Raw genomic sequence first — 22,806 nt, forward strand, 5'->3', positions numbered from 1 at the left:
CGGGTGCTCTGTCTGCCATACAAGTGGGTGCTTCACCTGTCTGCCACAAATCAGTCCAGTGCTTGGGCTGTGCTCCATAATAAGTCACTGGGTGCTCTGTCTGCCATACAAGCGGGTGAAGAAACATGAGACCCAGGGCCTGATCAGCCATAAGGCTGCAGCCTGGATGGCTGAGTCCTGGGAGGGGGGGGGGGGCGCAGCACTGGCACAATAGATGCTTAGGCTCTACCTACTACTGGAAGCTGCAGATTCCATGCAGACAGCATTGAAGACGGCCCTTCTGGGAGACAGATGCCAGGGGTATTACTAGACCATTACCCAGCGCTACCCAGAATGAGCATGTAACCCCCTGGTGCTAAGCATGTAACCCCTATGGCAACAAGCATATGTAACCCCTGGCAACGAGCATGTAACCCCTGGCAACGAGCATGTGACCGGGTCCGACTTCCGGTCAGCAGAATCACGGATGCCGGTGGCTTCTCCTCCCACCTCTAGCCACCAACAGCACCGTGGGCAGCAACATGGACATCCATATGTGCAGGGCAATTTATCCATCAGGCACACGGGAATAGCAGCGGCAGCTAATTGTGAAGTATTAATATATCTCTAATACATGTGGGAGTGCCAGTAGTGTCCTCGGTGCAGAGGTGCAGGTGGTGTAATCAGTGCAGGAGGGCTGGCAGTATCCCCAGTGCAGGAGTGTCGGTAGTGCGGGAGATGTCCTCCTTGCACTTGGTTGGTGGTACCGAGGACACTTCTGGCACTCCCGCACTGCCAGCACCCCATAACTACTGCAAGGAGGACACCTCCCACACTGCCGGCACCCCTGAACTCCTGCACCGAGGACACTTCTGGCACTCTCACACTTCTGACACCCCTGAACTCCTGCACTAAGGACACCTCCAGTACTCCCGCACTGCCGACACTGCCGGCACCCCTGCACTGAGGACACTGCCCACACTGCCAGCACCCCTGAACTCCTGCACTGAGGACACCTCCCACACTGCCAACACTGCTGGCATCCCTGCACCGAGGACACGTCTGGCACTCCAACACTGCCGACACCTCTGAACTCCTGCACTAAGGACACCTCAAGTACTCCCGCACTGCTGACACTGCCAGGACCCCTGAACTCCTGCACTAGGGACACCTCCTGTACTCCCGCACTGTCAACACTGCCGGCACCCCTGCACTGAGGACACCGCCATCACTGCCTGCACTGCCAGCCCCCCTGAACTCCTGCAATGAGGACACCTCCTGCACTGCCGACACTGCCGGCACCCCTGAACTCCTGCACTGAGGAAACCTCCCACACTGTCAACACTGCTGGCACCACTGCACCAAGGACACTTCTGGCACTCACGCACTGCCGACACCTCTGAACTCCTGCACTAAGGACACCTCCAGTACTCCCGCACTGCCGACACTGCCGGCACCCCTGCATTGAGGAAACCGACGGCACTGCCAGCACCCCATATTTCCTGCAAGGAGGACACCTCCTGCACTGCCGACACTGCTGGCACCCCTGAACTCCTGCACTGAGGACACCTCCCTCACTGCCAACATTGCTGGCATCCCTGCACCAAGGACATGTCTGGCATTCCCACACTGCCGACACCTCTGAACTCCTGCACTAAGGACACCTCCAGTACTCCCGCATTGCCGACACTGCCAGGACCCCTGAACTCCTGCACTAAGGACACCTCCAGTACTCCCGCACTGTCAACACTGCTGGCACCCCTGCACTGAGGATACCGCTGGCACTGCCCGCACTGCCAGCACCCCTGAACTCCTGCAAGGAGGACACCTCCTGCACTGCCGACACTGCCGGCACCCCTGAACTCCTGCACTGAGGACACCTCCCACACTGTCAACACTGCTGGCACCCCTGCACCAAGGACACTTCTGGCACTCCCACACTGCCAACACCCCATATCTCCTGCACTAAGGACACCTCCAGTACTCCCGCACTGCCGACACTGCCGGCACCCCTGCACTGAGGACACCGCCGGCACTGCCAGCACCCCATAACTCCTGCATGAAGGACACCTCCTGCACTGCCGAAACTGCCGGCACCCCTGAACTACTGCACTGAGGACACCTCCCTCACTGCCAACACTGATGGCCCCCATGCACCGAGGACACTTCTGGCACTCCCACACTGCCGACACCCCTGAACTCCTGCACTAAAGATACCTCCAGCACTCCTGCACTGCCAACACTGCCGGCACCCCTGCCCTGAGGACACCGCCGGCACTGCCCGCACTGCCAGCACCCCTGAACTCCTGCAAGAAGGACACCTCCTGCACTGCCGACACTGCCGGCACCCCTGCACTGGGGATACTGCCAGCACTCCTGCACTGAGGACACCTCAGCAGGAGGCGTCCTGCTATGGAAAACCATTCACTCCCACTGACATCGCTGGGCAGCGGGAAAATCTCTCAGTGTGTATGCGCTGAGTGATTTTCTGCCCAGCGATATCGGTGATCATACGGGCTCAGCAAGATCACTCAGCACACAGAGCTGCACCAGCGATGTGTGCTGAGTGATCTGTCACTGCCCGTGTTCGCAATAGAGAAAACATTGGCGATGACTAGATCTTTCAAGCAAGCGGGGACACGCATCACTATCGCTATAGTCCATACACACATAGCGATTTGTGCTGAATTTCTAAGTGACTCAGTCAAATCACTTAGAAAAGCAGCCCAAATAGCTATGTGTGTCTGATCGTATGCAGGTCGTTCTGATGTACAGTATGGCCAGCTTTAGAGTCCAATTCCTAATTGTGTAGGTGTGAAAATCTCAGTGTGAGAGGCCTTTGAAGTAGATTCCTTGGGGGATAGAGATACAGCACAGTAACATGTGTTCTGGGTGGGGGAAGGGCTGCTGTCCTGGAATTTGAAATGAACAGTGAACTTTTAGCAATTCAGAGCCTCAGTTTATTAATGCAAAAATTGGAGTTATTTGAGCCTCAGAACACAGAGGTGAATGAAGTCTAAAGTGACATTAAAGAATAAGTTAATTAAAACCTAATAGTGCTACAAAGTAACAGAACATATTATAAGACTTTGCAATGATTAAATAATTCCAAATAAAGAGTATAAATATACTGTAATGACGAAAATTAATGCAATCACTTGGATGCTTTGTATAATCCATACACAATTACAGTATACAGTGTTGCAGAGGTGACTACTTTTTTTTTTTAAACAATTTTCAAGATTGCATAACAAATGTAATACTAGGGTGATGTACATGTTACAGATAAAATATAACAAATTCATTTAAGCAGGTAGTCTAATTTTGATATTTCAAGCATTTGCAGAAGGATGAGTAAGATAGGTAAAGGGCCCTTTATGCAAATTCTATGCATTATTCATTTGCGTACTGTCTTTTTTGATGTGTCAACATATGGCCTGTCGACCAATATTGGTCAACCTAATGACTGTTGACCTTCTTATTGTCTACAATATGACCCATTCCAATTATATGCAGCTGGCTTGTCCATTTCTTTCTATAATCACTGGCAGCACAGAAAATAAATGGTCTACATAATTATTACAGGTCAGGGGGTCGGCAGTGTGGGAGTGCCAGAAGTGTCCTTGGTGCAGGGGTGCCAGCAGTGTTGACAGTGTGGGAGGTGTCTTCAGTGCAGAAGTGCTAGCAATAGGTGTGCCGGCAGGGTGGGGGTGTCAGCAGTGCGAAAGGTGTCCTCATTGCAGAAGTGCCAGCAGTGCGGGCGGTGTCCTCATTGCAGTAGTTCAGGGGTGCTGGCAGTGTGGCAGTGCCGGAAGTGTTCTCTGTGCAGGTGTGCTGGCAGTGTCGGCAGTGCGGGAGGTGTCCTCATTGCAGGAGTTCAGAGGTGCCGGCAGTGTGGGAGTGCCGGAAGTGTCCTCGGTGCAGAAGTGCCAGCAGTGCGGGAGGTGTCCTCAGTCCATGAGTGCTAGCAATAGGTGTGCCGGCAGGCCGGGGGTGTCGGCAGTGCGGGCGGTGTCCTCATTGCAGGAGTTCAGGGGTGCCGGCAGAGTGGGAGTGCCGGAAGTGTCCTCGGTGTAGGGGTGCCGGCAGTGTCGGCAGTGCAGGAGGTGTCCTTAGTGCAGGAATTCTGGCAGTATCCCCAGTGCAGGAGTGTCAGCAGTGCAGGCAGTGCCGGTGGTGTCCTCAGTGCAGTGGTGCCGGCAGTGTCGGCGGTGCGGGAGTACTGGAGGTGTCCTTAGTGCAGGAGTTATGGGGTGTCGGCAGTTTGGGAGTGCCAGAAGTGTCCTCGGTGCAGGGGTTCCAGCAGTGTTGGCAGTGTGGGAGGTGTCCTCAGTGCATGAGTTCAGGGGTGCTGGCAGTATCGGCAGTGTGGGAGTGCCGGAAGTGTCCTCGGTGCAGGGGTGCAAGCAGTGCGGGAGGTGTCCTCAGTCTAGGAGTGCTGGCAGTATCCCCAGTGCAGGTGTGCCAGCAGTGTCGGCAGTGCGGGAGTTGTCCTCATTGCAGGAGTTCAGGGGTGCTGGCAGTGTGGGGGTGCCGGAAGTGTCCTCGGTGCAGAAGTGCCGGCAGTGCGGGAGGTGTCCTCAGTCCATGAGTGCTAGCAATAGGTGTGCCGGCAGGGCAGGGGTGTCGGCAGTGCAAAAGGTGTCCTCATTGCAGGAGTTCCAGCAGTGCGGGCGGTGTCCTCATTGCAGGAGTTCAGGGGTGCCGGCAGTGTGGGAGTGCCGGAAGTGTCCTCTGTGCAGGGGTGCCGGCAGTGTCAGCAGTGCAGGAGGTGTCCTCCGTGCAGGAATGATGGCAGTATACCCAGTGCAGGAGTGTCGGCAGTGCGGGAAGTGCCGGCGGCGTCCTCAGTGCAGGGGTGCCAGCAGTTTCGGCAGTGCGGGAGTACTGGAGATGTCCTTAGTGCAGGAGTTCAGGGGTATCGGCAGTGTGGTAGTGCCAGAAGTGTCCTCGGTGCAAGAGGTGTCTTCAGTGCAGGAGTGCTGGCAGTATCCCCAGCACAGGGGTGCCAGCAGTGTCAGCAGTCAGGGGTGCCGGCAGTGTGGGAGTTCCGGAAGTGTCCTCGGTGCAAAAGTGCCGGCAGTGTCAGCAGTACAGGAGGTGTCCTCAGTGCAGGAGTGCTGGCAGCATCCCCAGTGCAGGGGTGCTGACAGTGTTGGCAGTGTGGGCAGTGCCGGCGGTGTCCTCAGCGCAGGGGTGCCGGTGACTTACTTACCTGCTGCAACGTTTTCAGCCTGTTCGGTCCTGGCTCTGACGTCAAACACCCGTCCTGGACACGCCTGCGTTTCTCTCACCACGCCTGCGTTTTTCTTACCACTCCCCGAAAACGGCTGCAAACGGTGAGTTGATGCCCAGGTACCCCCTCCGTGTGTCAATCTTCATGCGATCGTTGCAGCGATCGCTTTTTTTCGGTTACAGCGTCGTTTCCCGGCGACGGCCGTGCGTGCGCATAGCGGCCGTCGCGCATGTGCAGTAGGGACCCGATTGCAGCTGTGCGAACGACAACACGCTGCGATTGGGTCGTAATGACCCCCTAAGTCCAGAACTACTTTTAACTGCACAACATTTTTTACCATAACAGGCCTGCACAAGTGATCAAAGCCTTGCTATGGGGAAAAAGGCGGAGGTTAGTTGGTCACACGGGCTGCAAAAAGCAGCTTCGTCTGATCAACTCGTAATGAGGCCCTTTATTTGGAAATATTTTATCATTGCAAAATCTTATATGTTCTTTTACTCTGTAGCACTAAGGTTTTTATTAACTTATTATTTAATTTCACTTTAGACTTCATTCACCTCTGTGCTTTGAGCAACATACTGTATAGTAAGCAGGGACGTTCCCACCGCACTTCCCTGATAGTAACATCCCCCAGCCAGGATAAAATCTGTACCCCCCAAGGAGTCTACTTCAAACGCCTCTCACACTGAGATTTTCACACCTACACAATTAGCAATTAGACTCTACTGATTACAGTGTCTATTTAACAGCAATGTTAGTGCAAAGCTATGTTACGTGATGCACTGGCCACCCAGTGGTGAAACTATGAATTGTCACGAATTGTCACGGCACAATATGACGGCACAAAAACACAAGGAATATATGTCATGCCAAATTTACTACCATGGCACTGTTTTCAGAAAGGTAATAGTGGACACATCTGTAGCTGAAACATCCAGCGACCTCTGTGCAACCTTTTGGCCTAAAAACAATATTGTGAGGTTTTCAGAATAGACTGGAAATGAGTGGAAATGATTGTTATTGAGGTTAATAATACTGTAGGATCAAAATTACCCCCAAATTCTGTGATTTTAGCTGTTTTTATGTTTTTTTCAAGAATCGAGATCCAAAACCAAAACCCGAAAGGGTGGTTTTGGCAAAAACAATCCAGATCCAAAACACCAGCGGGGATCCAGAACCAAAACACAAAACACGAAAAGTGTCCGCTGCACAATTCTAATATACATATATATATGTATATATATATATATAGTTGGGTATTGGTGACCGGCAGTTGGGATACCGCTGGTCACCATGCCGATGCTGCGATCCTGCTGTTTAAATTGCAGGTGGGTGGATGAGCGCAACAAAGCCCCTGTGGACACCCACGAGTGGGAATAGTCCCTGTCAGTCAGCATTCCGGCTGTCGGGCCTTCCACCAGGTGGGATTCTGGCAGATCGGTATAGTGACCGGCAGCCTCACGACCGCCAGTCACATAACCGTATCCTACACACACACGTATATATATATATATATATATATATACAGTATAGCTGGGTCCGGCACTCCACCTGTATACCTAGGATAGTTTGCCTGGGTGCCTTCTATGAGAGGGCAGCACCTCTCCAGCATACACACCAACAGTAGCGGCACTCCAGGACAGCCAATAGATTCAAAATATCTGTGTCGTTTTATTGCATATAATCAAAGTTTCGGGGTGTTACCCCCGTGATTCACTGGATCTTGAGAGAGGTGGCAGCATTGAAGCACTCAAACTTCATGATTTGAGGCCAACTATTTTTAATTCATCCAGTGTCGCATATAAACATACAGTATTTGGGTCTGGTGTAAATTTATAGACTTACTCTTTTCATTTTTGATCGCTAAAAACCTTTACCCTGATATCGGTCTATATGTCCGATCGGTCCAATATTGGTCTAGGTTTATCTTGATCTTTTAAATATGGATATCATCTGGAGTTATTAGCCTCAGACATTTATTGATCTAATACCCCTGAGGAAGTCCTAAGGGACAAAACGCGTCGGGTTCTACATCTGATCAAACCTAATTGGTGCATATTGGAATTGGGTTCTGCATCTGATCAAACCTAATTGGTGCATATTGGAATTTATACATGTCAGATTGAATATCCATCCTGTATGATTATAATGTTATTAACACTGTGAAATGGAGAAAGTATTCTGTGTTATGAATACATTTTTAAATTATTATGATTGTCTGTAATAGATTAACAAGCCGTTAGCGCCCTCAGATTTGTTGTGTGTGTGTGTGTATATATATATATATATATATATATATATATATATAGGCTCGGCGGCGCGGCACTCGGCTCTTCTATTTGAATAAATGATGCGGACCACAGTCTGCTGATCAACATTTCAATATAATTAAATATTTTCGTCATCCTGACGAAAATATTTAAATATTTAATTATATTGAAACGTTGATCAGCAGACTGTGGTCCGCATCATTTATTCAAATAGAAGAGCCGAGTGCCGCGCCGCCGAGCCTATATTTACATTGTAAAGCGAAGGCACCGGCACAAGTTACTATTAACTACGGAGTGCCAGACCCCCGAGATGACTATATATATATATATATATATATATAAATAATTAATTTTATTAAAAGGAAAACTAAAAGAAGTGTTAATTGCAAACACAAAGTTAAATAAATTATTCCCTTGTTTCCAATTGTAAATCGCACCGGAATATGCTGCGCTATATAAAATATTGTTAATAAATATTTCCTGCTGGCACTCAGGTGTAATTGCCAGTCCACTATATATAACTCCTTAACCAATGATGACTGGATGTACTGTAGTTTGCGCCTTAATGAAAATAATCATGTTTGTGTTTTTGTAATGTGTTGGTTACGCCAAGAATAATTTCACAGTCAATGTAAGCAAATTATTATTATTATTATTATTATTATTATTATTTTGTCCTTAAAAGTAATACAGTTTTCATTTGGAACCAGCTGAATAAAATTTCTTTCAATTTAATGGGCATTTGCTAGAAATACATTAAAAAAAAAACCTCTCCTCTTTATTTCTCTTGCTCATTTTTAACTAACCAAGGAGTACTGTATATGTACTAAGCGTTACAGCTAGTACTGCAGTAAATATATAAGTATAGGACATACTTGCCTACCTGACCCTCTCCATGAGAGAGAAAATGCTCTGTTCCTGGACTTTCCTGGTAATGTATGATTGCCATCACCTGTGGTGAACCACCTTTCTTATCAATTAACTAGCTCACCACAGGTGATGGCAATCATACATTACCAGGAAAGTCCAGGAACAGAGCATTTTCTACCTCATGGAGAGGGTCAGGTAGGCAAGTATGGTATAGGACAATATCTGTTCTAAATGTAGCAAAGAACATTTCCTTTTTGTAGCCTAATGGCTTGTAGCTTGTTTTTCAATATTGAGACACTTTAGCACATTAGGAAAGTTACTTTGGTTAAAGCAGATTTAAAACAGCTGCTGTCGGTAATTGCAAACACTGCTGCAGCAGGATGGGATTACCCCACAGTATCCTCTGTAAACAGTGACCGAACAGGAGTCCAGTAGCAGGCTAACTGTACAGTTATTATACGTCTGGCCTAACAGTTTGTTAGCCTTAATCTCACCAATTCTGCATCTCATCGGCTACTGGTTCTGTTTAACCTTTAAATGCAGACATCTCTGGGAGACTGGTTTGTAGGACAATCAGTGATTCTGCAGACCGCTGTAGAAAAACCACTCCGGCACAAATGGTGTGTGAATAAGATTTAGCTTGACGCATTTCCCCGCCTCCTTTAAGGTGTCAGCAGCTTTATCAGAAAACTTCAAGATACAAGATACTTCTAATTAAGCTGTTGACAACTTAAGGTGGGAAAACGCGGCAAGCTAAATCTTATTCACACAACATTTGTGCCGGAGTGGTTTTTCTACAGCGGTCCTAATAAATACAGCTCCTATACATCGCTGTCAGTACAAAACCATGTATATTCATTTATAACTAATTTGTACATTAATAATGTAGCTATGGTAAAATATGGTGTTCAAGAATCACATTGCAATAATGTGCTGGAACAGTTTCCTTTTTGTCAGATTAAATTTAGACAGGCATTGTACAAACACAATACATACATGTAAAATATTTAAGTAACAAGTGTTGCTTAAAATAGTCAAAAGTTATATATGGGATTGTTATGTGATCCTGGCAGTTGGGATGCCTATGACAGAGGCATTCCCACATTGACGATCCCGACACCGGACGGGGTAAATAGTCTACCCCTACCCCATCCCCTGCCCAATCCCTAACCTTTTGTGGGTGTCGGCTACAGCTAGCCCTTGGTGGGGCTATGACTAACCACCACCTTAGTGCCTAATCCTAATCCCCTCTAGTGCCTAATCCCCCTAGTGCATTCACCCCCTAGAGCCTAACCCTAACCCCACCTAGAGCCTAGCCGCCCTAGTGCCTAACACCCCCAAAAGCCTAACCCTAACCCCCCACAGGCCCTAACCCATACCCTGATACTCACCTATGCAATATCAGCAATCAGTGTTCCGGCGCCAGTCTCCTGATTGGTGTTGGGATTCCGACGTCGGTCACATGATTCCCGCCATCCTGACTGCTGGGATGCTGAATGCATCCCTTATATACAACATTGTGCTAAAATGAGCTTACACGTGACAATGGGTGTCATTCAGACCCAAACGCAGCCGCTCGTCTGTACGCAGTGGCTGCACTCGGGTGGTCGGCACTGGCCGCAGTGCACGTGCGCGACCTTACACATTGCGGCGGCATCCAAAAGAATGCAGCTGCAGTGTGATTGACAGCAGCAGGCATTCGTGGGGCACCATTGGGGGGTGTGGTGGGCCGAACGGGGGCAGGTCAGGAGCGTTTCAGGGTGGCAGTTAGGAGCTGATTGGCTGGCATTTTATCACTGTGAAATTCATCACTCTCCCAGGCTTGATAAATCTGGGCATCATTTTTTAATGTGGCTTCTTAACAGTATTTTCCTCACTGTAAATGTTAGACTCATGGGGTGGAATTCAATTGTTTGAAAAGTCGGTTGGGTGTCTGTTTTTTCCTGTGTATTAGGAAAAAAACAGACACCCAACTGACTTTTCAAACAATTGAATTAGACCCGGTAATTTACTGGGTGTGAAAAAAGATGGTAGCCTCCATAAATTACCCTGTTATTGGGCGTTAATACACAGTACCCAGGATAAGGTCACAGACCTATATGTAAACATGGTTTGGACATATGATAAGTATTTACTGGGGGTTTCTTTTCGGGTCTGCCTTGACCTGAAAAGAAATCCCCATTAACTGCAGCCTGTGTGCTGCATTTGGGGCTAGTTGAATAGTCCCATGGGATCAATTAGCCTGCAGTAAATTACCGTGGCTAATTTAATTCCCCCTATAGTGGTATAATATAATTACTCAGCAGAGACCTAAATCCATTTATGGATATTCATGATAAACAATTATAAACTAAATTACGTAATTAATTTCAATCATTTATATAGTACCACCAAGTACACAGTACTGTACAGAGAATATTTGCACACAAATACACAGGTTTTTTTTTATTTAACCAACCTGTATTTAAGTGTAGGAGGGGGAAACTGAAGCACATGTAGGAAACCCAGGTGTGAGAGCATACAAACTACACACTGACAGGGCCCTGGTCAGGCATTGAACTCATGAGACCAGTGCTGTGGGCCAGTAGTTCTAACCATTGTGCCACCATGCTGTTCCTTCTCTCAGTTGCACTAAGTAATTGCCCTCCTCCAATGTCGGACTTGGGGGTGAAGGGCCCACCGGGGGAATGATTTTTTAGTGGCCCATGTTTAGGGGTGTGGCTAGTCTCCAGAGGTTTGGCTAACCATTAGAGAGTGCATCTTGATATATACAGTAAATATTCATAGCGCATGCATGATAATGTACCAGATTCATAACAGTAATGCACTGTAGAAAATACACCATAGTCCTGTGCAGTATAAGATAACATACAGTATAGTATGCATAATTCAAGTGCACATTCTAGAACCTGATACTGTATCTAGAGGAGTATGTTGGGGCCCAGGCAGTATGGCCCACTGGGGGGTTCCACTGTTCCCCTGTGGGCCAGCCCAACCCTGCACACCTCTCAATTGCACCAAGTAATTGCCCAACTCACATATGTAGCAAGTAATTGGCCAACTCATATTTGCATCAAGTAATTGCCCATCTCACAACTGCATCAAGTAATTGCCCATCTTACAACTGCACCAAGTAATTGCACATCTTACAACTGCACCAAGTAATTGCCCATCTTACAACTGCACCAAGTAATTGCCCATCTTACAACTGCCCCAAGTAATTGCCCATCTTACAACTGCACCAAGTAATTGCCCATCTTACAGCTGCATCAAGTAATTGCCCATCTTACAACTGCACCAAGTAATTGCCCATCTCACAACTGCACCAAGTAATTGACCATCTTACAATTGCACCAAGTAGTTGCCCATCTCACAACTGCATCAAGTAATTGCCCATCTCACAACTGCACCAAGTAATTGACCATCTTACAATTGCACCAAGTAGTTGCCCATCTCACAACTGCATCAAGTAATTGCCCATCTCACAATTGCACCAAGTAATTGACCATCTTACAATTGCACCAAGTAGTGGCCCATCTCACAACTGCATCAAGTAATTGCCCATCTCACAACTGCACCAAGTAATTGACCATCTTACAATTGCACCAAGTAGTTGCCCATCTCACAACTGCATCAAGTAATTGCCCATCTTACAGCTGCATCAAGTAATTGCCCATCTCACAACTGCACCAAGTAATTGCCCATCTCACAACTGCATCAAGTAATTGCCCATCTCACAACTGCACCAAGTAATTGCCCATCTCACAGCTGCATCAAGTAATTGCCCATCTCACAACTACACCAAGTAATTGCCCATCTCACAACTGCACCAAGTAATTGCCCATCTCACAACTGCATCAAGTAATTGCCCATCTTACAACTGCACCAAGTAATTGCCCATCATACAAATGCACCAAGTAATTGCCCATCTCACAACTGCATCAAGTAATTGCCCATCTTACAACTGCACCAAGTAATTGCCCATCTTACAACTGCACCAAGTAATTGCCCATCTCACAACTGCACCAAGTAATTGCCCATCTCACAACTGCACCAAGTAATTGACCATCTTACAATTGCACCAAGTAGTTGCCCATCTCACAACTGCATCAAGTAATTGGCCATCTCACAACTGCACCAAGTAATTGCCCATCTTACAATTGCACCAAGTAGTTGCCCATCTCACAACTGCATCAAGTAATTGCCCATCTTACAGCTGCATCAAGTAATTGCCCATCTTACAACTGCACCAAGTAATTGCCCATCTTACAACTGCACTAAGTAATTGCCCATCTCACAACTGCACCAAGTAATTGACCATCTTACAATTGCACCAAGTAGTGGCCCATCTCACAACTGCATCAAGTAATTGCCCATCTCACAACTGCATCAAGTAATTGCCCATCTTACAGCTGCATCAAGTAATTGCCCATCTCACAACTGCACCAAGTAATTGCCCATCTCACAACTGCATCAAGTAATTGCCCATCTCACAACTACACCAAGTAATTGCCCATCTCACAGCTGCATCAAGTAATTGCCCATCTCAAAACTACACCAAGTAATTGCCCATCTCACAACTGCACCAAGTAATTGCCCATCTCACAACTGCACCAAGTAATTGCCCATCTCACAACTGCACCAAGTAATTGCCCATCTTACAACTGCACCAAGTAATTGCCCATCTTACAACTGCACCAAGTAATTGCCCATCTTACAACTGCACCAAGTAATTGCCCATCTTACAACTGCATCAAGTAATTGCCCATCTCACAACTGCATCAAGTTATTGCCCATCTCACAACTGCATCAAGTAATTGCCCATCTCACAACTACACCAAGTAATTGCCCATCTTACAACTGTACCAAGTAATGGCCCATCTTACAGCTGCACCAAGTAATTGCCCATCTCACAACTGCATCAAGTAATTGCCCATCTCACAGCTGCATCAAGTAATTGCCCATCTCACAACTACACCAAGTAATTGCCCATCTCACAACTGCACCAAGTAATTGCCCATCTCACAACTGCATCAAGTAATTGCCCATCTTACAACTGCACCAAGTAATTGCCTATCTCACAACTGCACAAAGTAATTGCCCATCTCACAACTGTATCAAGTAATTGCCAATCTTACAACTGCACCAAGTAATTGCCCATCTTACAACTGCACCAAGTAATTGCCCATCTCACAACTGCACCAAGTAATTGCCCATCTTACAACTGCACCAAGTAATTGCCCATCTTACAACTGCACCAAGTGATTGCCCATCTTACTACTGCACCAAGTAATTGCCCATCTTACAACTGCACCAAGTAATTGCCCATCTTACAACTGCACCAAGTAATTGCCCATCTCAATACTGCATCAAGTAATTGCCCATCTCACAACTGCATCAAGTAATTGCCCATCTCACAACTGCATCAAGTAATTGCCCATCTCACAACTACACCAAGTAATTGCCCATCTTACAACTGCACCAAGTAATTGCCCATCTTACAGCGGCACCAAGTTATTGCATATCTCACAAGTGTACCAAGTTGCCCATCTCACAACTGCATCAAGTAATTGCCCATCTTACAACTGCACCAAGTAATTGCCCATCTTACATCTGCACCAAGTAATTGCCCATCTTACAACTGCACCAAGTAATTGCCCACATTACAGCTGCATCAAGTAATTGCCCACATTACAGCTGCATCAAGTAATTGCCCATCTCACAACTGCATCAAGTAATTGCCCATCTCACAACTGCACCAAGTAATTGCCCATCTTACAATTGCACCAAGTAATTGCCCATCTCACAACTGCATCAAGTAATTGCCCATCTTACAGCTGCATCAAGTAATTGCCCATCTCACAACTGCACCAAGTAATTGCCCATCTCACAACTGCACCAAGTAATTGCCCATCTCACAACTGCACCAAGTAATTGCCCATCTCACAACTGCACCAAGTAATTGCCCATCTTACAACTGCACCAAGTAATTGCCCATCTCACAACTGCACCAAGTAATTGCCCATCTCACAACTGCATCAAGTAATTGCCCATCTTACAGCTGCATCAAGTAATTGCCCATCTCACAACTGCATCAAGTAATTGCCACCTCACAACTGCATCAAGTAATTGCCACCTCACAACTGCATCAAGTAATTGCCACCTCACAACTGCATTAAGTAATTGCATATCTCACAACTGCACCAAGTAATTGCCTATCTCACAACTGCACAAAGTAATTGCCCATCTCACAACTGTATCAAGTAATTGCCAATCTTACAACTGCACCAAGTAATTGCCCATCTCACAACTGCACCAAGTAATTGACCATCTTACAACTGCACCAAGTAATTGCCCATCTTACAACTGCACCAAGTAATTGCCCATCTCACAACTGCACCAAGTAATTGCCCATCTTACAACTGCACCAAGTAATTGCCCATCTTACAACTGCACCAAGTGATTGCCCATCTTACAACTGCACCAAGTAATTGCCCATCTTACAACTGCACCAAGTAATTGCCCATCTTACAACTGCACCAAGTAATTGCCCATCTCAATACTGCATCAAGTAATTGCCCATCTCACAACTGCATCAAGTAATTGCCCATCTCACAACTGCATCAAGTAATTGCCCATCTCACAACTACACCAAGTAATTGCCCATCTTACAACTGCACCAAGTAATTGCCCATCTTACAGCGGCACCAAGTAATTGCATATCTCACAAGTGTACCAAGTTGCCCATCTCACAACTGCATCATGTAATTGCCCATCTTACAACTGCACCAAGTAATTGCCCATCTTACATCTGCACCAAGTAATTGCCCATCTTACAACTGCACCAAGTAATTGCCCACATTACAGCTGCATCAAGTAATTGCCCACATTACAGCTGCATCAAGTAATTGCCCATCTCACAACTGCATCAAGTAATTGCCCATCTCACAACTGCACCAAGTAATTGCCCATCTTACAATTGCACCAAGTAATTGCCCATCTCACAACTGCATCAAGTAATTGCCCATCTTACAGCTGCATCAAGTAATTGCCCATCTCACAACTGCACCAAGTAATTGCCCATCTCACAACTGCACCAAGTAATTGCCCATCTCACAACTGCACCAAGTAATTGCCCATCTCACAACTGCACCAAGTAATTGCCCATCTTACAACTGCACCAAGTAATTGCCCATCTCACAACTGCACCAAGTAATTGCCCATCTCACAACTGCATCAAGTAATTGCCCATCTTACAGCTGCATCAAGTAATTGCCCATCTCACAACTGCATCAAGTAATTGCCACCTCACAACTGCATCAAGTAATTGCCACCTCACAACTGCATCAAGTAATTGCCACCTCACAACTGCATTAAGTAATTGCATATCTCACAACTGCATTAAGTAATTGCCCATCTCACAACTACACCAAGTAATTGCCCATCTCACAACTGCATCAAGTAATTGCCACCTCACAACTGCATTAAGTAATTGCATATCTCACAACTGCATTAAGTAATTGCATATCTCACAACTGCATCAAGTAATTGCCCATCTCACAACTGCATCAAGTAATTGCCCATCTCACAACTGCATCAAGTAATTGCATATCTCACAACTGCATCAAGTAAATGCAGAATTCACAAATGCAAGTTTGTAAACAGATCTAATGAGGGGCTGAGTTATTTTTTAAACATATGCAACTAAATAATTGTGCACCTGTTGACTACTAAATGTTTCACCTCCATTTCTGTTTGCACAATAACTCATTTCACACAGCTGTACTAGGTGTAGATACCATTGTGCTGCTTGGCTGGCTAGGTATAGTTCTACAATAAAGAATACACATTTTTAATATACAGTAGATATTGGTCTTTTGTTTCTTGAAGCCGAGCGAAACACTGTGTTTTGTAGCGATATGCCCCTGAAATGAGAAAATGTAAAACTGCTGAGAAAACCAGCCGAATAGATCAGTCGGCTCATTGTCTGCCGGGCTCGCCCCCTTCTCTCAGAAAGGAGAGAGCATTTCAAAGCAATGCTAAAAATGCTTATGCAAACAGAGGACCAGTGTCCAAAACAGACAGCTGGTAATGTTGGTCCATTTACTGTCAGCAGACCATGTCTGTCAATTTTATAGCTGGGATATTCTTTTATGTGCAGGGTAAAAAAAAAAAAGGGGGACAGCTGTTCTTCTAAATATTGTAAGTCATACAGAAAGCTCCAGCTGCAATATAACTGTTACACATCAGCGCACAGCGCCCGGCTGTTAGGCAAAAGCATTTAAAGGCACACACATTTACTAGGCATGGTTTGGGTGCTGTCATTCACTTAGCAGACAAGGTGAAAAGGTCAGTGCTATTGGCTACTTAATGGTATGGAATGACAATCTGCATCCCATGTTGCAACATTCGTCTCCTGACAGATGGGATGTCATTTGAGATGACAATCAACAGGGCACTTGTGGTCGCCTACTGGTTTGATGATCCTAACACTGATGGTATCCATACATTATAGCCTACTGGGTCACCAGTTCTTAACCCACTTCAACATTAATCTTGGAATGATGTCTGAGACTGTTTTCTACCAACAACGACCAAGCCTTGATGGAGTGACTTTAATGTAGAAGAATGCAGAGCTGCAACTACCATGATGGCGCTTGCCAAGGAAGCTGGTTTAGTGTTGTGCCCCCGGCTCCGCCACTGACAAATTTTAAACCCTGGAGAGCCCACAGCAAACCAATGATGGGGAAGGCTGTCTGCAAATTACCACAACCTTGCCTTTTGGTCTAGCTCCTGCCTCTGGGCTCTGTTTCAGAACCTCCATGATGTTGTGGCCTAGAAGAGCAGCATTTGTGATGTCATGATGTTGGTAAATGAGCAAGTTCTTCGCTTTGCTATTGGTGCCACAACCTCTATATCCACTACTGGAGGAATGCTGGATAATTAATCATGCACAATTACATATATACGGGAAAACACAATGCTACGATGTATACTGTACATACATGGTGGCCCAGTTTCTTATTACTTTATTATGTTCTTTTTCCATTGTTTATATAACAGCCATGCCTATTATTTTCAAGATACTGAAAAGTCTTTGAAGGCTCCTTATTTACATGCATTCAGGTGCAGGTTGTCTAAAAACCTTAGCAGAAAATTAGGGTGGGATGTAGTTCAGCCGACATGTGGGATTCCAGTCGGACTAGGACGTGTTTTTAAAGTGGCAATCACTTACTAGGCAAAACCGTGTGTTAAAAGTGATTGCCGAACTTGGGCGGCATTACATCCTGCCCCAAGTCATTTTTTTTTTATTGATTGTGCCAAATAAAGTAACGTTAACTGCTGATTGGTTGATTTAACCAAGGTTGGATAAACAAGAAAAAAAAAGTCAGAGAAAGACAAAAAAGCAAAAATAATAAAAAAACAAGCAAAAAAACAACAAAAAATGTAATATCAATAAAACAGTACAAATGTTTTTGTTTGTTTTTTGTGAAAATTATTATACACACCATTTAGTAAGGTTTATGTAGAACATAAGATAAATTGTATAGAACATAAAGCTAAATTATACAATGCACATGATTGTATCCCTTTATGAAATGATTCAGATGGAATGATTCAGATACCTTTCTCTTAAAGATTGCATAATTGAAATAAAGGTTCTTACCAGTCCATAGCAGGAACTCACAGCAGCCACACCACTTCCCGCTCCAGCTTGGTGCACTGTGCCAGTAAGGTGGCAGAAGTCTGCTGTCCGAGAACTAATCCTTACTCCGCTGTGATTCCCAGTTCGCCTTTCAAGTATGTAGTTATCCGACAGAAATCCTTCATTAACTGTCAAGTTAAAATATAAATCCTTAGTTCCATGTAGAATTCTGTAGTGTACATTCCCAGAATGGACATCCCGTTTTCTTCTTTTGAGATTTTCATGGTGAATTATGCTGTATGACAAGACATTTCCATTTTCGTCAACCTTGACAGGTTCGACAACTTCATATTCAGGTGGCAAGTTGCTGGCATGGTGTCCTGCAATACAGGCAGAGGAAAGAACTCAGATTAGGATCAGAAGTCATGCCTAGTGCCTTGGGGTGAAAAACAAAATGTTTAAGCAAAGTTTTTAACTCTGTAGCAAGGAGTGGCCACTTTGTAGCAAGTAAAAAAACAGTTGCAGCCAATGGTGAGGTCTATCAGTAGATACTGTATGTATGGTGCTTAGTGCATCAGGGCCCAATGGCAAAATATACAATATAGTAAATAGTGAATCCGTTTATTTATGCTAACTTAATACATTGTCTACTGATTTCTCTAGAACACTGGTTCTCAAACTCGGTCCTTAGGACCCCACACGGTTCACGTATTCCATGTCACCCAGCAGGTGCACTGTGTATCATTTTAAAAATCTACAGGAGACCTGCAAAACATGAACCGTGTTTGGTCCTGAGGATCGAGTTTGAGAACTTGTGCTCTAGAACACAAGTAGATAAGTTAAAAACAATGTAGTTTACATCTATATAATAAAATCAACTGCTGATAAAAATGATGTCATCTCATTGGCATGTAATGACAGTTGGTAGGAATTCTGACCCCTCCCACATGTGTAACTGATGTCACTTCTAGAGACTTCAGGCATAACATGCATCTACAGTACAGTCTCCGCACACTTCTTTTTTTAAGTGCAATTGCTCATCACATACCACCTCATCGCATCCATTTCCAATACTTACTCAACACATAACCATTGGCTTTTCTATAATGGGTGCAATGTGTACAGTGCACACGGGCAGTCCCGGCACCAGCAGGGGGGTCAAAGGGGACAAACGTACCAGGCCCTGAGCAATGGAGGGGCCCCATGGATCAGGAAAAAAAAATACACTACGCGCTGCATATTTAAAGTGACCGCCTGCACTGCCGCCAATTACCTCAGAAAATAATTAAGGGTCCAGTCAGCAGTCACACTACCTCCTTCCGCATCTCCCCCTCCATACCCTGTCACTTGGTCTGGTCCCATACTGTAGCACCAACTTCGTGACGTCATGACGCTGGGTCGGCACTTCCCTGTCTCCTGCCTCCGCCGAGGAGCAGCCCAGGAGATGTGCACAACCTCCCGTTGCCGGCGCTGGCCATAGATGTGTGACACACTCAGAAGGAGGAGGTATTTGAAGATTGCAGCAGCCCCTTCGCTGTGCTAAACACGAGAGAGACACCCTGGCTGTGGTGACAGTGAGTCCTTCCTCGGTCAAGGCACCCTCTATTACTGGGTCATGGCATTCTCTGACAGTCTATGTCTGGTTCACAGTATGTGTGTGTGATTGTATGTATGTATGTGTATACGTGTGTGTGTGTGTGTGTGTGTGTGTGTGTGTGTGTACAGTATGTGTATACAGTACATGTATGTATGTATGTATGTAACATGTATGTATGTATGTAGGTGTGTGTATACATGTATGTGTGTGTGTGTGTGTGTGTGTGTGTGTGTGTGTGTGTGTGTGTGTGAGTTAGTGTGTGTATATGTGTATACATGTATGTGTGCATGTGTGTATGTGTATACATGTATGTATGTGTGTGTGGCCCATCTGCACACGGGCCACTGGGTCCAGGGGGCCAATACTGCACACACTGCACCCATGTTTCTCTAACGTCGTTGAGGATGCTGGGACTCCGTAAGGACCATGGGGATGGAATAGACGGGCTCCGCAGCAGATAGGGCACTTTAAGAAAGCTTTGGATTCTGGGTGTGCACTGGCTCCTCCCTCTATGCCCCTCCTCCAGACCTCAGTTTTACACTGTGCCCAGAGCAAGATGGGTGCACTGCAGAGAGCTTTCCAGAGTTCTCTGCCTGAAAGCATTTTTGTTTGGATTTTTCTTTCTACTTTTTACTACTTTTTCACAGGGAGCACTGCTGGCAACAGGCTCCCTGCATCGAGGGACTGAGGAGAGAGGAGCAGACCTTCTTGTCAAAGATAGGCTCTGCTTCCTCGGCTACTGGACACCATTAGCTCTAGAGGGGGTGAACGCAGGTTCTTACTGGGCGTCCACCCCCGGAGCCGCGCCGCCGTTCTCCTCACAGAGCCAGAAGTACAGAAGTTAGAAGACGTCTCAGGCGGCAGAAACCATCAGCTTCACTGAGGTAACGCACAGCACTGCAGCTGTGCGTCATTGCTCCCATACACCTCACACACTCCGGTCACTGTAAGATTGCAGGGCGCAGGGGGGGGCGCCCTGGGCAGCAATATAAACCTCTGCATGGCAAAAAGACTATATACATGTACAGGTGGGCTCTGTACATGTATATAAAAGAGCCCCCGCCATATTTTACTAAGTTTGAGCGGGACAGAAGCCCGCCGCCGAGGGGGCGGGGCTTCTCCCTCTGCACTCACCAGCGCCATTTTCTCTCCACAGCACTGCTGAGAGGAAGCTCCCCGGACTCTCCCCTGCTTACACACGGTGAAAGGGTGCTTAAAAGAGAGGGGGGGCACATAATTGGCGGTTTACATATTACACAGCGCTGCTGGGGAAAAACATTTTGTGTTGGTCTCCAGGGTTATTGCGCTGAGGTGTGTGCTGGCATACTCTCTCTCTCTGTCTCTCCAAAGGGCCTTGACAGGGATACTGTCTTCAGAAAAGGGGGTTCCCTGTGTGTGTGAAGTGTGTCGGTACGCGTGTGTCGACATGTTTGACGAGGAAGGCTCGCTTACTGTGGAGGGGGAGTGTTTGAATGTCAGGTCGCCGTCGGCAACGCCGACACCGGAATGGGTGGATATGCTGAATGTCTTGAATGCAAATGTCAATCTATTGCATAAAAGGTTAGACAAGGCAGAAGCTAGGGATCAGTCAGGTACCCAGTCCAGTGGCGTAACTAGAAATCTTTCTCCCCCAAGCCAAAAAATTCTTCGGCGCCCCCCCCCCCCTTCATGCTCCATAATTGGGAGCAAGAAAGGGATAAATATGCGCGCGCGCCAAAAAAGGGGCGTGGTTTCGTTGGGATGGGCGTAGTTTCGCATAAAGGGGCGTGGCATTGCAGGAAAAGACTACCTTATACCCCAGTTTTGCAACCTGCACGCCCATACGTTGGCCACCACAGGAAAGAAAAATAATCCTGATTCATGCCCCTTACATTATTTGTCATTTTTCCTCCTTATAGTAACTACCCAGAATACATTATGCCACATACTGCAATGGCCCTTAGACATTATGCCGCACACAATAATGCACATGACACAATATGCACACACTGTAATGCCCCCGACACATTATGCCACACAACGTAATGCCTGTGACACATTATGCCACACACCGTAATGCCTGTGACACATTATGACAGGAATCGCAATGCCCGTTATACATTATGCTACACACTGCAATGCCCCTGATACATTATAGCACATACAATGTCTGTGACACATTATGACACACACCGCAATGTCCGTGATACATTATGCCACACACTGCAATGACCCTGAGACATTATACCACATATCACAATGCCCGCGATATAGTATACCATACACCGTAATGCCTGTGACACATTATGACACACACCGCAATGTCCGTGATACGTTATGCCACACACCGTAATGCCCATTACACATTAAGTCCTACAGTAAGGCTTCTAATTACTTTTAAATTACCTGCTCGTTGTCAGGGGTTTCATGCACTGGGTGTCATGCTCATTGCCAGGGGTTTCATGCTCTTGGTTCCATGCACGGTGCCAGGGGTTTTCATGCTCAGGGTGTCATGCTCGTTGCCAGGGGTTTCATGCACTGGGTGTCATGCTCGTTGCCAGGTGTTTCATGCACTGGGTGTCATGCTCGTTGCCAGGTGTTTCATGCACTGGGTGTCATGCTCGTTGCTAGGAGGTAGTCCTTGTTGCTAGGGCTGTGCTCCCAGTGCCACATATGTCCCCAGTGCCAGATATTCCCCCACGGTGCCAGGTACTCACATGCCCCAGTGCCAAATATAGCCCCCCCCCCCATGTGCCAGGTACACATATCCCCCCCAGTGCCACATATGCCCCCAGTGCCAGATATTCCCCCCCCCCAGTGCCACATATGCCCCCAGTGCCAGATATGCCCCCAGTGCCATATATTCCCCCCCAGTGCCATATATGCCCCCAGTGCAAGATATTCCCCCCCAGTGCCATATATGCCCCCAGTGCCAGATATGCCCCCAGTGCCATATATTCCCCCCCAGTGCCATATATGCCCCCAGTGCCAGATATTCCCCCCCCAGTGCCATATATGCCCCCAGTGCCATATATGCCCCCAGTGCCAGATATTCCCCCCCAGTGCCATATATGCCCCAGTGCCAGATATTCCCCCCAGTGCCATATATGCCCCAGTGCCAGATATTCCCCCCAGTGCCAGATATTCCCCCCAGTGCCATATATGCCCCCAGTGCCATATACGCCCCCAGTGCCAGATATTCCCCCCCAGTGCCAGATATTCCCCCCCA

The 22,806-nt window shown here is 46.6% G+C and overlaps 1 protein-coding gene across 1 annotated transcript in view; it reads right to left on the reverse strand.

Annotated features, from left to right (window-relative positions):
* ADAMTS12 (ADAM metallopeptidase with thrombospondin type 1 motif 12) overlaps positions 1-22,806 on the reverse strand; it is a 1,230,701-nt gene that overhangs the window by 1,131,702 nt on the left and 76,193 nt on the right. Inside the window, exon 2 of the mRNA XM_063960568.1 lies at positions 18,023-18,381. Within this exon, the coding sequence (XP_063816638.1) occupies positions 18,023-18,381 (359 nt within the window). The remainder of the gene's footprint in view (positions 1-18,022; positions 18,382-22,806) is intronic.

Source organism: Pseudophryne corroboree, chromosome 1 (genome assembly GCF_028390025.1).
Source record: "Pseudophryne corroboree isolate aPseCor3 chromosome 1, aPseCor3.hap2, whole genome shotgun sequence".
Taxonomy (NCBI): Eukaryota; Metazoa; Chordata; class Amphibia; order Anura; family Myobatrachidae; genus Pseudophryne; species Pseudophryne corroboree.